The sequence below is a fragment of the Manacus vitellinus genome, unplaced genomic scaffold (genome assembly GCF_001715985.3).
Source record: "Manacus vitellinus isolate BGI_N305 unplaced genomic scaffold, ASM171598v3 scaffold_65_pilon, whole genome shotgun sequence".
Classification (NCBI taxonomy): Eukaryota; Metazoa; Chordata; class Aves; order Passeriformes; family Pipridae; genus Manacus; species Manacus vitellinus.
This window is the reverse complement of record NW_021940724.1, coordinates 1,634,348-1,649,902: the sequence shown is the minus strand read 5'-3', so window position 1 is coordinate 1,649,902 and position 15,555 is coordinate 1,634,348. Positions and strand designations below refer to the sequence as shown.

General features: G+C 42.9%; 1 protein-coding gene across 2 annotated transcripts in view; it reads left to right on the top strand.

The window, feature by feature from the left end:
* MKLN1 (muskelin 1) overlaps positions 1 to 15,555 on the top strand; it is a 91,093-nt gene that overhangs the window by 42,141 nt on the left and 33,397 nt on the right. For both annotated transcript variants that reach the window (XM_018083593.1, XM_018083594.1), the window contains one exon: positions 4,834 to 4,946. In XM_018083593.1, the coding sequence (XP_017939082.1) occupies positions 4,834 to 4,946 (113 nt within the window). The remainder of the gene's footprint in view (positions 1 to 4,833; positions 4,947 to 15,555) is intronic.

Sequence of the window (15,555 nt, the reverse complement as noted above, 5' to 3'; positions counted from 1 at the left end):
AAAAGTATCCTCCAAACAACCCCAAAACTACACAGGAACACAGTGGCATGTGCTGAATGTCAGTCATGGAAGGCTGTTTATGCAGGCCCTGGTGAAATACTTGAGCAGTAAAACACAGACTCGTGCGTGGAACTGTGTTCCCATGGGCATCGAGCCCTAATGCAGTTTTGGATGAGGATGTTGGGATCTGGCATTGGTACTTTATTAACAGAACTTTGAGTCTGCCCTCCCAGGCCTCTTTATAGTTCAGATATGGCACACATTTCAAAATTCCAGTGCTTGTTCTGGAAGAAAGTGGGAATGAATAAGTGAATTGCCAAATTCAAGCTTTCAGGAATAACATCAGTATTTTAGAGCAATACATGTGCTGTGTTTTGGAGATTTGGGTTATAATTCCACAGATAAGGTGGAATTGATCTCCTCTGCCCTCATAGGACGGGCACAGTTTTGTGTGAATCACAGTGCAGTCCATAAAGATACACAATTTATTTTGGTAACAGAATTATAGACTATATAGAAATCATCCTGTTTAAAACAACCTTGTGTTATATCCTGCTTTTTTCAACTTTCAGCTTTCAGTTCATTAAGCTAAAACCTGCTGAAGTTTTCCAATGAACCTGTTGTAGAAACAATAGCAAAACAACCAGGATGATTTTCTCGGGTCTCTATTTCTCTTCTTTTGGGCAAGTGAAATAGTTTTTTGAGGGGAAAATATTAGTGGAATGGTGTTTATCGATTTGTTACCTCTGTTCACTCACTGAAGTGCGACTACTCTAATTTTGTTTGTACGTTATTTTGCTTTTCCTTTTGCTGGAAGGAGTTCTGTTTTCCTCCTTTTGTTGGACAAGTGAGAACAAAGCTGTAGGTTGGGAAAACAGGGAGATCCAGAGCCCTGGGCCCAGCATGCCCATGGTATGTGTGGGCAGCACAGTGGAAATGACAAGGCTGGTTCAAAAGCAGCATGGAAAGATGAAAAAGATGAAGAGAGAGCAGCAGACATGAAGGATGCTGTTTTGCCTGAGGAAAACACTGTTATCCATAAGATATTTAAAGACAGGACTTGTGTACAAGATGAAGGGATCTCTGAAACAAAACACAGATGGCTTCTAAGCTCTGAAACACAAACAGCTGCTGAATCCTGGAGGTTACTCAACTTCGTGGTGCTTTCACATTTGAGAGGAAGACTCTATGCCTAGCCTGAAAAAAAACTTGGATCCAGCCAACATCTATGCTGAACTGTGGCTCAGAAACTGAGGGGTGTGATACTGCACAGAAATTTTGGTCTGGTTTTACATTTGTGCTCTAAGTGCCCCTCACAAAGTGGACAGTGCTGCTGGCACATGACTGAATCTGTGGTTCTACATGGGGAAGTGATGTCTTTTCATAGAAGGCTTTTGAGATACCAGTGGTGTGTCCTTGTGGTGATGAAAACCAACCTCCTGCTGGGCTGTGTCAGCAGGAGCATGGCCAGCAGGTTAAGGAGGGGGATGTTCCTCTCTTTAGTACTCAAGGCCACATCTGGAGTGTGCCTGTGCCCAGTTTGGGCTCTCTGGGACAACAAGGATTGTGTCAAACTGAAAGTCACTGAAGAGCCACCGAGGTGGTCAGGGCTGGAGCCTGTGATGTGTGAGGAGATGCTTTGGGAGCTGCTTTTGTGCAGCTGGTAGAAATAAAGGTTTGTGGGAGGGTCTCAGAGCTGTCTTCACGTAGCTGGTGGGGGCATGGAGGTGGCCACACTCATTTTGGGGTGGGGGAGCAGAGGGATGGGATGAAGGGCAGGATGGGAAACTCCATATTTCAGATATTAGGAATAAAAAAAAATGTAATGAAGATAATCAGTCATTGTAGCAGATCTGAGACTGAAATATCCGTCTTTGGAGATACTCAGAGTTTAACCAAATAATTCCCTGTGCAGCCTGGTCCTGCTGTGAGAGGTTTGGGAGGTGACTGATGGATCAGATGACTTGCAGAGGTGTTGTAGGTCCATAATTCTTTCATATTTCATGGAGAACAGTTCTAGCAGACACATGGAGATACCATTTGACTAAAGCATGTAGTGAGGTACGTCACCAGGATTGGAATGTATTCAGTGTGCCTGTATATTAGAAGGTAAAACAGGGAGGCTCAGGCACACCAAGTAGCTTTTGTCAGCCTGGCCAGAGCAATTTGCCATTTAACACCCTGGTCAGATGAGGAAGACCCATTTGTACCAAAATCCCACCCCGGATTTCATCACATGGGGAAGGTAGAGTTAATAGACAACTGTCTTGGAGAACATGAATGAACCTGGACTGAAGCTGCCCCAGGATATTTAGTATTTCACAGGGGTTAGAGAAGGATGCTTTACATACTTGTCTGAAAAATAAAAATTAATGAGAGATCGACAGGAAATATGTTGAATTTTGGGAACATGTGTCCTCTAATTTGAGGAGTGCCCTGGCACCCTTTAGTCATCCAGACAGTAAGGGAGGAGAAGAATTCAGATATTACAGAAACATTTTTGTCTGAGCAAGCAGTTTAGAAATATCCACAGAGCATATTTAATTCAAAGTGTTCAATTTGTATTCAGAAATAAATGTAGAGGAAATACAGTGAAAATGCTGGAGGAGAAATTTGACTTCCTAAACGTAGCTGGTGAAGGCTTTGGGTAAATATAATTGCTTTCATGTTTTTTTCTTGTTGCCTTGCAGGTAGGTTTGAAAATTCTTCTCTGTCCCTGAAGCAGAAGAGAGACTTGCTTTAATAAAGCAGCATCACTATTGCTGTGTTGCACATTGCTTGGATACAGAGGGAGAAATCCTTTCCTCCTTGAGTTCCCCAGTGCTGCCAGAGTAGGAATAGTTATATTGGTGTGAGATTCCTGGGCTCCCTTCTGGCTGCCCCACTCCTGTGTCTGGAGTTTGTGGTCTCTACCCTCTTCTTTTGAGCATTTGCTGATATGTTGGTGAGGTGGGAATTGCATCCTGGATTTGTCCTGGTTGGATCTCTGCGTACAAGGCGGAAAAATAACCCTCCCATAAAAATCTGAATTAACAGGTAGAACAGAAGGGTGATTCTGGTTGGGGAACATACTGAAGTTTGGCTTTTAAAAAAATTGGAAATCGAAAAAAATTTCAAAACCAACCAACTAAAAACAATCTCTGAATAACACCAAACAACTAACTTTTTCCTTATAACATGGGGAGAACCATTGCAAAATTTAGGAGAACTGTGAAAAATCATTTTCTTGACGTAACCAGCAACAGTTGCATTTATGCATTAAAAAATACTCCTTTTCAGTACAGAAACTTCCTATAAAATATGTATATAGTTCTGCAGGAAGGCATAAAACCAAAAAATGATAGTCATTGGGTCTAGATAGTGATGGAGCCTTTCTTTGGCGTGAGCTACAGTTTTCCATCATGGTGGAAATGGAACCTGGCACAGCGTTGGTGTCCCCTTGTGTTCCCAGTGTCACTCTGGGGATGCTCTCAGTGGCACCAGCTGGGTGGTTGTGCTCCTCCCTCAGTGCTCACGGGCCATTTCACTCTGTCAGCTTGGTGTAGGTAACTCTCAGAAGCTGAGTTTTCATCAGATTCATTCAGGTTTGCTATTAAATTTCATGTGAGCCAACAAAGCCTTTCCAGGCAGGCCTGACGTTTTGGCAAGGCCCCAGGAGGATATTTAGCCGGTGCCAAATCTTTTATTTTTCTCAGCTATCAATGAAGCTGTTGTGGTGATGTGGGTTTTGTGAGCTGTGAGAATTTATGTGCACAAAGGGACCTGCTCTTTGCAGGGAACACTGGGAGCCCTGAGTCCAGGAGGAAGGGTAATTAAAGTTAATGAACCAGGGTAACCTTTCCATGGTGATGACCACTATCCTGATGGTAGGTAAGGGTCAGGGACTGGTCCTATTTTGTAATCCTGCTTCTAACTCTGCTGTTTAATTGCTGTTGGATTAAAAATTGGCCATTACCTCCATAATAGGAGTGGTTTGTGGATTTTAAAGGACTTTTTCAAAGCTCTACAGGTCTTGAGGGGCTTGTTCTTCTTGGACTTGGCTTTGTGTTATGTTTTAATGCAGTCCAAAAATGAAGTATTTTCAGCATTTGAGACTAGATAGTGATGTTTCTATAATGGGAGCAATTTAGTTATCTCTCTATGGCAGAACAGAGGCTTTTCTTAAATGCTTCCCCTGTTCAGAGGCTTCATCTGGTTTTATCAGTGAGTCTGAGAATCCTTTGGTCTTGCTGTGCATGGAGCAGTTGTGGGTTTGAGGTGGCAGGCCTGAAACACTGACTTTAACTCTTCTACTTACTTGCTTTTGTGCCATCAGGTAAGTTCCTTTATGCAAGGCTTTTCCCTTCAAGAAGATTTCATAATTAAAGTAAATTTTTCTTTATAAGGGAATGGACTAAACAGAAAAACTTTGCTGCTCCTATCTCAGAAGTCTTGCTGATGTATAAATCTTGCACCAGACAGGGTACAAGCTGAGATGTCATTGATAGACTAAGTGCACAGGATCCAAAATGTTAAATATTGTTCATTTGTCTGTCTGGAATTTTAATCAGAAGGCTGTGGGTTTGATTGCCTCTTATGTAAATGTAGAAATAGAAAATGACTCTGAGAACTGGCTGACTATCAATCTTAAAAACTTCCATTACTAAACCAAACCACATTTCTTTGTCTTGGTGACTGGTTCTGTTCAAAAAGGAGCAGTGTTTTAAGTAAAAATTGTTTTAAATTACTCTTCTGATAGTTTGTCTGTTTGTCACAGGTGTTTTTTATAGGTATTGACCTGTTTAAAGATGTTTTCTTCAAATAACATTAACATGTCCTTCCTTTTTGTGACAGAAACTGTTTATTTGTTTGGTGGCTGGGATGGAACTCAGGATCTGGCTGACTTCTGGGCATACAGTGTGAAGGAAAACCAGTGGACCTGCATATCCAGGGATACTGAGAAAGAGGTAAGTTCTGCAAAAATCCATATTGTTAAAAATACATGAATTGTTGCCCAGGAAAGTGCCCCTTCTGAAGTGCTTGTGTTGAAGTGCAGCTGCAGTGAGAGCCACAGAGTTCAGACCTTCAAGTTCTGAAGACTTTTGAAATGCTTACATGGGGAAAATGTGAGCTGGCTGTGGCTTTGAAGTGTTAAAATTCCTGGAGGGGAAAGGTTTGTTTCTCAAAAGCAGAACCATCGGCCAAAAATCAGCTCAGCAAGTGGAACATGAGTTAAGTAATTTTATATGGCTGAACAACCAGACTTATCACAGAATCACAGGATGGTTTGGGTTGGAAGGGACTTTAAAGATCATCCAGTTCCAACCCTCCTGCCATGGGCAGGGACACCCCCCACTAGAAGGTTCCAAGAAGAACTTGGTAAGAAACCTCTCAGACCCAATGCTGGTGTTGAGCTTCAGAAACAAATTGTTTATTTTTTTTAACTTCTGTCAAAAATGAGTCGAAAGGGACAAGTAACGGGTGGAATTCTAGAGAACAGGGGTAACTGCCAAAGGCTACACAACCCCAAGAGCTTTCGTGGAATTCATTTGGGCCATTTTCTTTGGCCCGTTTTGCTCAGTGTTTGATGTATGAGAACTGAAATGAATGTAGCTTGGGTTAGAGGAGGTAACAAAAAAAAGTCCAAGAGCTTTGGCTTCTACAGTTCATTTTACTGTGCACTGTGAAATGTCCAAGTTTTGTGTGGTTATTGTGTCTTGAGTTCGTTACTTGTTTTCTCGGAGCATAACTTCAGGAGATTCTTGCAGCCTCTTCTTGAAGGTGTGAAAAGTTGGAGAATCCACCACTTTTTGAGAAATTCATGAGTTAATTTCTTCAACTATTTTAAAAAAAAAGTATAAAAATGTCTCATTTCTCATTTGTGTTTTCCCAGTTTCTTGTCATGGCTAATTTTGTGAGCTTCCGTACGAGATTAAATAACTCTTTAATATTGTCTTTTTTTCCCCCAGCAAAGGTTTTTAGAGGTTGCAGTCAAGTAGGACAAAGAGCCTGTGCTGAAAAAAAAAAGATAAAATCTCACAGTAAGGCACTTCCTGTTGCCTTCAAATCTGTTTTGTAACATCCTTTACAAAGTGGGCAATAACAAAACTGAACACGATACTCTGATTTCTGTCATAACAGAGATGTGTAAAGGTAAAGTTTTTATATTTATGTACTGTTTAGTACATACATTTGTTGTGCTCAGGATGGAATGAGGTAGGGCCTTCCTGAAAAGGGGTTACTGTGTTTTCTTCCTGCACAAACCAGTGTGGGTCAGTCTGGTGTTTAAGGGATTCATTTCCTTTCTTACTGGGATCCTGCTGCATCAAGTTGAGTTCCTGTAAAGCTTAGAAGGTCTGGCTGGGATAGTTTCACCTCAGGTTCCTTGTACCAGACTCTAGCAGGGCTAACACCAGGTTGGGAGGAAGGAGGGATACACAGAAGGAGGGTTGTGGAGGAGACACAGTAGAAGAGATGTGAGCTGATACAATGAAGAGGCTATAAAGGGATTTTGGAGGGGAAAAAGTTACAGGGTGTAATGGAAGATCAGGACGCCCAAATGGAAGATGGGAAGGGTCTAGGAGTGAGAGGAAGGAAGATAGAGGACTTTTTAAAGAGTGGAGGATAGTTGAATGTATTGAGGATGTACATAAAAGAGAAAAGTGTGAAGCAATGTGGGTGGCTTTAGAAAGGGAATTCTATAAGGACTCTTTGTGACAAGCTTGAGACGTGGGCCCGTGGAGTTCAACAAGGCCAAGTGCAAGGTCCTGGACGTGGACTGGGGTAATCTCAGGAACAAATAGAAGCTGAGCAGAGAATGGATTAAGAGCAACTCTGAGAAGAACACCTTGGGAGGGGTGTTGGTGGAGGAGAAACTCAACATATCTCAGCTGTGTGCACTCACAACCCAAAAAGCTCAGTCATATCCTGGGCTGCACCAAGGGAGGGGATTCTGCCCCTCTGCTCTGCCCTGGTGAGACCCCACCTGCAGAGCTGCCTCCAGCTCTGGGGGACCAACATCAGAAACTGCTGGAGTGAGTCCATAGGAGGCCACAGAGATGCTCCAAGGGCTGGACCCCCTCTGCTCTGGAGCCAGGCTGGGAGAGCTGGGGGTGTTCACCTGGAGAATAAAAGGCTCCAGGGAGACCTGAGAGTCCCTTCCAGGGCCTAAAGAGACTCAGAGAGCTGGAGAGGGACTTGAGGCAAGGGCATGTAGTGACAGGACAAGGGGGAATGAGTTTAAACTGAAAGAAAGTAGGTTTTAAAGGGATGTTGGGAAGAAATTCTTCTCTGTGAGGGTGGGGAGGCCCTGACACAGGTTGCCCAGAGAAGCTGTGGCTGCTGCATCCCTGGAAGTGTTCAAGGCCAGGTTGGCCAGGGCTTGGAGCAACGTGTTCTAGTGGAAGGTGTCCCTGCCCATGGCAGGGGGTTGCAGCTTTGATGACCTGTAAGATCCTTCCAACCCAAACCATTCCATGATTCTGTGATATGATCTGCAGTGTTGTTCAGAAGGAGAACTGCTGAGCCACAGTCCAGGGGTTTGGTGGCCTACTGAGATACAGTACTTGGAAGCCAGCAGTGGGTTGCTTTGTCTTTTTTTTTTTTTCATTTGTGTGTGTGGCTTTTTTTGTTGTTGTTGGTTTTTTTATTTCTCCCCCCCAAAAAAAAATCTGGATAAAACCTGATTTAGAAATGAAAAGGTCAATCTCAAATGTTGAGAAGAAAATTCAAAACCAAAAACTCCAGATGTTTCTCTAATAGGGACATAAACTGTTCACAAACAATTTGCAAAAAGGAAATGTCTGTTGACGTGGAATTTTAAAAAATATTCAGGGTAGATTCCAGTAGAGCTTAATATTGCTGTTTTGTTGTATTGTGCTGGTTCTGCTTCTGGCTCTTTTGTTCTAATTAATCAGTGACAATGGTTAAATTAGGCATTCAATAATTAAGCTTGGGCAAGAACAGAATATGGTAAAAATTGTGTCTTATCCAGTGTTATTGTGGGGATAATGCACAGGAATGCTTTTGGGATAAAGGTACCAGAGCTTCTGCTGCAATGCATCTTGAAAAGGTTGTGTGACTTTAGTGAACACTTCTGCTGCTGTTTTTCAAAATTTGCCAGTGAGGTCTCTCTTTGTCACCTGTTGCAATTGTCTTTTTTAACAGACCATCAAAGCTAATTTTCCATAACTCTCTTTCACAGAATCATTAAATAGTTAGGGTTGGAAAAGCCTTCTAAGGCCATCATCTCCAACTGTCAACCCAGCACTGCCAAGGCCACCACTAACCCATGTCCCCAAGTGCTGCATCCACAGGGCTTTTAAATCCCTCCAGGAATGGGGACTCTGCCCCTCCCCTGGGCAGCTGTGCCAGTGCTTGACAACCCTTTCAGTGAAGAATTTTTCCATTATATCCAATCTAAACCTCTTCTGGCACAACTTGAGGCTGTTTGCTGTTGTCCTGTCCCTTGTTCCCTGGGAGCAGAGCCTGACCCCCACCTGGCTCCCCCCTCCTGTCAGGGAGTTGTAGAGAGCAAGAAAGTCCCCTCTGAGCTTTCTCCAGGCTGAGCCCTCCCAGCTCCCTCAGCCACTCCTCATCAGACTCATGCTCCAGACCTTCCTCAAGCCTGCATCCTTCCAAGGAGATGCTCCATGGAGCATCTCAGGACCTCTCAACTTACCCTCAACTTCTGTCTCCTCTGTGGCATCTGTGACAGCTCTCTGAATCAGTTGGCACGAGGCACAGCTAAAACATGTTTAGTTTGAGCCTTTAAAGGTTTTTACCCTGAACCAGGGGGAATGTTGTGACAAATGCCGTTGTCTCTGAGGTTTATTAGAGGTTGTATATCAGCAGACCTTTTCAGGACTAGGAAAGAAATAGTTTTGAAAAAAAAAACTCTTGTCATTCCTTGGGCATTTTAATTCTAGGCCAGTGTCAGTTAATAGAGAAACTTAATGTGTGTGTTTTGGTGTCTAATATTTCTGATTTCCAAGCAGCAACTTTCTCTTTTGAAGAGTAATTTAGTGAAATTCAGCACAGGAGGAGAGTTTTAAGTCTAGGAAAAACTTCCTTTGGTGTAAATTGATAATCATGTGGATTTTGAAATAGGATCAAAATGCTGAGGGATGTTGATGCCTCTGGAGATGAGATAAATGAGACTAAAGCAAGGATGATGTTGACATACTTTGTGTGGCACTGCCATTCTTGTACCTTGTTTTAGGATTTCCTGGAGGCAAGAGATGAGGGATCTCCCTTCAAACAGTGTCACTGCATCAGCTGGCACCTTCTGTGGTGCTTATTTGTAAATACAGTACGTTGACTCATCCTCATTCTGGCTTCTTCAGAGGGAAGATGCAGCTCACAAATCAGCTCTCTGAAGGACATGAAAATTGTGTCAATGGGTTAAGTTCAGGTGACACTGTGTTTCTCTCAAAAACTTCTAAGTGTTTTCTTGCCAAAGGTAGAAGTGAAGGTCTTGTCATGGTTTAACTGCTTGAGAGGATAAATCTTTCCTCACAATGAAGGAAAGTGTAGGTCAACCAGTGCCTCCTGTTCAGTAGGTTCAAAATGATCTAGAAAATGGGTGTATTGTGAGGTGACAGTTTGCAGTGAACACCAAGTGCTTTTCCAGGATGCTGCAAGTAAAAGCTGACAAGTGCAGGAAGATCTAATGGTGAGAGCCAGGGGGAAATTCAGCTGCTATTGTATTTCCAGTTAAATTTTCTCCAATCTCTGCATGCATTTCTTTACATTTGTTGGCATGGATGAATTTACCCAAAGCTTTCAGTGTCATATTACCACAGAAGTAAGAGTTTGTGACTGATCTGTTGGATGTGATGCAGCAATACACGAGCTTATCTGTGTCAGGCTTTTACCCTGGGCTGTTTGAAGTGTAGGAATTGAACTAGTCTCAGATATTGACTTCTTCTCACAGATGGTGATACAGTTTGGAAGACACTTTAAGTAACTTGAGGGTTTTTTGTTTCAAATATTGTGATGTTTACGGACTCGAGATGTAATACACTGAGTGTGCCATGTCCTGCTGCTGAGCAGTTCCAGTTGTACAGATGCTCAGTTGAACGAGATGCCTGGTGCCACAAAAGCACATAGGGAGAAAGCAGCTGTCCCTGAAAGAAACTTGGATACTGCAGACATACCTCGGAGCCAACTTCCTAAATAGTGCAAATGCCTACAAAAGTAGGGACAAAGACGGCAGATGCTGAAGTGAACCAAGTGAAAAGTATCCCAGGCTGATCCTAAATATCGCAGGCTAATGGCTTATTTTCCTCCCTGCTTAGTAGCATAATGGTTTTAGAATGTTCTAAGCCAGTATTCTTTCAAGAGAATGTTAGAGAGAGACTTTCAGATATGCCTGACTGACGTCTCCAGTGATTTCTGCTTAGGCAGCCTAAAGCAAAAACACCCCGTTGAGGGAGCAGCACCTCAGTTTTTTATTTATTTATTTTAGAATAAACTTTTTGGAAAGGTTTTCACCTTTTAAAGATAACTTATGTGCTAATGCTACCTTATGTGCCTAAGGAGTTCTGTCCTCTTAACCCTAGTTTATTTGTGGTTTGTTTTTTTAACTTTGACATTTTTTTAGAGAAAAGATCATCCATATTTGAAAACAACTCCAGGTCTTAAGTTATTCAGTTCCCTCACTTAGGTGCCTCTAGTTCTTGCTCCCAGCATGAAAAAAGCCCAGAAAACCAGCCAAATTTCAGTTACTCCTCACACCAGGTGTTTGAATGAGTGGAGGTCCCTTTCCTCCACATGCTGATGTTGAAGTCACGCTCTTGGAGAAAGGAGTATTAAATAAATGGATAATGCCTGGTGTTCTGGAGGTTGCACAACTCTGGCAGTCCCAGAACTTGTGTGTGCCAGTCTCCAGATTACATCTGAATTTCCAAGTCATCATAAAGCCTTCAGCTGCAAAGTAAAACTGCTTTTAGTCCTTGAAGTGAAGCGTCAGGCAGAGCTGATTTGTGGCATTTATGTCCTGATAAAAATCACCACTTCAGCTGCAGCTTATGATGAGTTTAATGCTCTGATCCCTGGTCTGGAATGGAACTTTATTTTACTTATGTGACTTTATTAGGACATTATTGCATCATCCTAATGCATATTGCAGTTCCCTGTAAATTGTAGATGAGGCAGTGTGCAGTCCTGCTCGGGTGGCTGTGGATCCATCTCAGGGAAGAGGACGTTATTCAAATGTTTGAAGTATTACAAAATTTTCAGGTGAAGATTTAGTGAAGAGGTTGATACTGGTATGGGGAAGTCTGATTTATATCCTTTTGGCTTTTGAAGACGCAGAAATATGCATCTATAAGATGAGCCAGCTGGAATCCCTGGACCCCAGCATTTCACACTGAAGGGATGAAGAAAAAGGATTTGAAAGAAACAGGAGAATATGTGGAGGTAGAAGGTGGGAGGAAAGCTTATTCTCTTGCCAGCAAAGTGAAAGTGGCTTCACACACCAGTAGGCTTCACCTTGGGAATAGTCTCTTATTTCAGCTACACTGAGAGAGACTTTTGTTACATTAACACTCCTCAAGCTGTTCAAATACTGAAATCCCTAAAGAAATATCAGTTACCCCAAGATGGTAACACAGGGGAAGCGGTCTCAAGTAGTAGCATTGACAAATCCTTCACTAAATTGTCTGCATAATTACATGCTTGAAAGTATAGTAAGTTTTCATGGACCTTGCTACTGAAGCATTTCAGCCACTGGGTTTTGGAGCTAATTAGGGATTTGAGCTTTCTGGACTGTCTCGAGACTGGCAGAATGGATGGTGCATTGATGTGTTGAGTTCTCAGACCTACCTGAAAGAGCTTAGTGTGCTTAATAGGACTTAATCCTTGAATTTTCCAAGGCTTGTGTGTGATGGAGTTGTTATTGGTACATATCGATATGGTGTTCAGGAACTGTTGGGCTCTAGGAGATTAAACAGCCACTTCTATGACTTTCTAACACCTTTGAGAGCAAACTACTCTCTGTCTTCGCTTTGTCACAAACATCTGAGAGCCTGTGGCACTCAGAAGATTTAGACTTAGACTTTAATGTTTGTCTATCATCAGCTTTTCAAGGACAATTAATTAAAAAAGAAACCCAGACAACTTCTAAAATTGTAACCTTGCTGCACCCTGATCTTTGTGGCTAAACAGTTTATAAAGGACTAGTTAATTGTTATCAGCCTGCTGGTCTGTGAGTGGGACTGAGTCTCAGCATCTGTGGAAAAATCTCTTGGCTGGACCTTTGCTGGCCATTGTTACTGGTAATGAGAGGACAGCGTGACCTTGTGGTTCATGCAAGAATGACCTCATTCAACATCCTGCCATTGTTAATGGGGTTAGTTAAACTGGGCACACGAGGGACGTTGTCCTGAGGGCCCATCTTGGAGCTGGTGGAACCTGTGTTTCTCTAGTGGGTCATATCTTAGATTTCATCAGTGTTGCTGAAAGCAAAGCTGAGCAGTTGATGTGGAGCAAACTGTGATTTACTTGAAGAAATTTAAGACGTTATCATTTTTTTTCACATTTCACCAGTGTTAACAGGGCTTGGTTTGCAGGTAAATTGTCCCTTCTGTTAGATATAGCACAGAATTTATGTCCTTCTGCTGCAAGGTTTCAGCTACTGCTCCTGTTTGCATTTGTGAGCTGAATCACTTAGACTGGATGACTTACTTTTGACTGTAAACTAAAGCCTAGACAAGACCTTCATACACATTCCTGTAGCCTTGTTCAAATAAATTAGAGTCACAGAATGGTTTGGATGGGAGGGACCTTAAAGATCACCCACTTCCACCCCTTGTCATAGGACAGGCACACCTTCCACTATCCCAGGTTGCTCCAAGCCCCATCCAACCTGGCCTTGAACACTTCTAGGGATGGGGCAGCCACAGCTTCTCTGGGCAACTTGTGCCAGGGCCTCACCACCCTCACAGTGAAGAATTTCCTCCTAACATCTAATCTAATTGTCTCCCCTTTTAGGTTAAAACCATTCCCCTTTGTCCTATCACTATCTCCTTGTGTATAAAGTCTCCCTCCATATTTTTTATAACCTCCCTTTAAGTTCTGAAGGACCACAAATTATTTCACACTATTCGCATACTTGAAGCTCTGGGAGTTTTTTCCCCTTTCCACTATTCCACTTGCTTGTAAGATGTCTTGGTTTACTGCAACATGAGATCCACTGTGTTATGCATTGCTGGAAGGCTTTGATGATGCCTTGGTGTGAGAGCAGAGGGCTCAGAAGGCCCAGGAATGTGGCTCCCTGCACTGGCATCACCTGCCAAAGTCGTTTCTGCAGAGTAGGTGAACTTGTGCAGTGCAGCTGTCAAAGGAGAATGTTGGTGCTGTGGAAAGCTCAGTTCTGAGGACACACTTTTTCTTTAGAGGTGCCTTGAACAGGGCACATCAGAAGCCAAAAGATCATGTGCTAGTTCATTCCTTTATGAAAATACTCTGAAATGAGCTATTCCTGCAGGCAGGCTGGCAGGGAGGCTAAAAAATAACAATTTCATGGGAATAGAACATTAAGCATCTCTCCGTTTTCATAGCAATGTTCATGTGCTGCACTGAGCCTGGGCTGTGATAAACCTGTGCTGATCCCTGAGGGATGGAGCAAACACTTGGAGTAAATTCTTACATAGGACTGGAAGGGAGGGAAGGGCTCTCCTGGGTCATCAAATCCACCGCTGTCATAAGGATCGTGTCGTATGATCTCTGAGCCTGATCATTTGACTTATAAGCTCATTGAACCGTCTTTCAAAAATAGAACATCAGGCCATTTATTTTTTTTAATTCTAATTTAAGCAGGGAAGGTCTCTCCGTGGAAGGCTCAGCTCAAGGCCGCCAAGAATCAACAGTGAGAAATTAGGACTATCCCAAATGTGTGTGTGCTTTTATAGGGAGGAAGGAGGGGAAAAAAAAAAAAGCTTCACCCTGTTTAATTTTTTGTTTTGTTTTGTTTTCCCACCTTACAGAGATGTGCACACAAAACTGTGTGCTAAAAGCTGCCTCTGACTTTAATCTGCTCCATCATGTCTGAGTCAGATGCCCAGAAAGGACTTTGCTGGTAAATCTATCCCGTGGCATCGCTGTAGGAGGGCACCCTTAAGCAGATTAGCCATAGCTCAAATACTGTGTCAACTGCCTGACCGAGGGTGGCTTCTCTGTCTTAGCTGTGGATAGACTTATTAATGGTTAATTATAACTTTTTTATATCCAAATCTAATATTTTCATTAAGGCACTTAACTCTCTTGTGTGAGAAACTGTGTAAATCCATGGCTTTCCAGTGCTGGTCCTGGGGAGTTTTAAGTGTCGTGGTTCTTAGCCAGTTTCTGATGTATTTATTAGACTTCCCTAAATATTTATTGGCAGAACTTAGCTTACATGTAACAGGTTGCCCGAGAAGCTGTGGCTGCCCCTGAATCCCTTGAAGTGTTCAAGGCCAGATTGGATGGGGCTTGGAGCAACCTAGGATAGTGGAAGGTGTCCCTGCCCATGGCAGAGGGTTGGAAGTGGATGATCTTTAAGGTCCCTTCCAACCCAAAACATTCTAGGATTCTGTGATATTCTTACCACTATTTATAAAGGTAACAGATATTCCAGCTTACTTTTAAGGCTGCTGTACCTGCTATAAATAATATTCCTTGAGAACATGCAAGTTCATAGAATCCTACAATGGGGGGAAAAGAAGTCTTTACAAAGTTCAAGAAATGATGTTGGTCAATTGTGACCATTAACATTTATCATAAAATCACAGAATGGTTTGGCTTAGAAGGGACCTTAAATATCACAAAGTTCCAACCCCCTGCCATGGGCAGGGATACCTTCCACTATCCCAGGTTGCTCCAAGCCCTTTCCAACTTGGCCTTGAACACCTCCAGGGATTATTTGCAGAATAATTGCATGAACAGAGTGTACACTGTTCATGCTGTACAACAGCATCCAGAATATATTTTTTGGAGCTAAACTTCCATCTTCTTCTCCTGGGAACATTTGAGGTCCCGGTTCAGCCCTTTGCAGCATCTACCTCATGTGACATCCAAAGGTTTTTGATTCTGGTGCTGGAGCTGTCAGGTTTTGGACATCAAATGACATCAGGTGGCACTGATTTCTGCCAGCATACAGAGCAGGAAGCTGGGATGTGCTATTTGTGGGAGGGTCTTGGCTGCCGAAGGAACCCTTAGAGAGGGGTCTCAGCCCTGCCACGTGCCAGTGCTGGACTGCCCTGGACATCAGCGTGGTTGTGATGCTCCTTTTGTGTGACTGAACATGCAGGACCCTCCTCCCTCTCCTGGCTTGGTGCTCCTGGCACGTGGTGGGTGATTTTGTGGGTGATAGGAACAATATATCAGCTTCTGCTCCTTCTGCTTCATGGTGTGGGCTGATGGGCCTTGCAAATCCTCTATGCTACTGTAAAAACCCCAGTAGATAAAATGATTCTGTTATGTTTCTGGCACCCTTAGGTTATGAGAAACTTAAAATGCCTTCTGTGAGTAACTTGTATGTTGTGTATGGCTGCAGTTGTTTCCCTTGCTGAATTAAGTGCCCATCTAGAGCAAAGC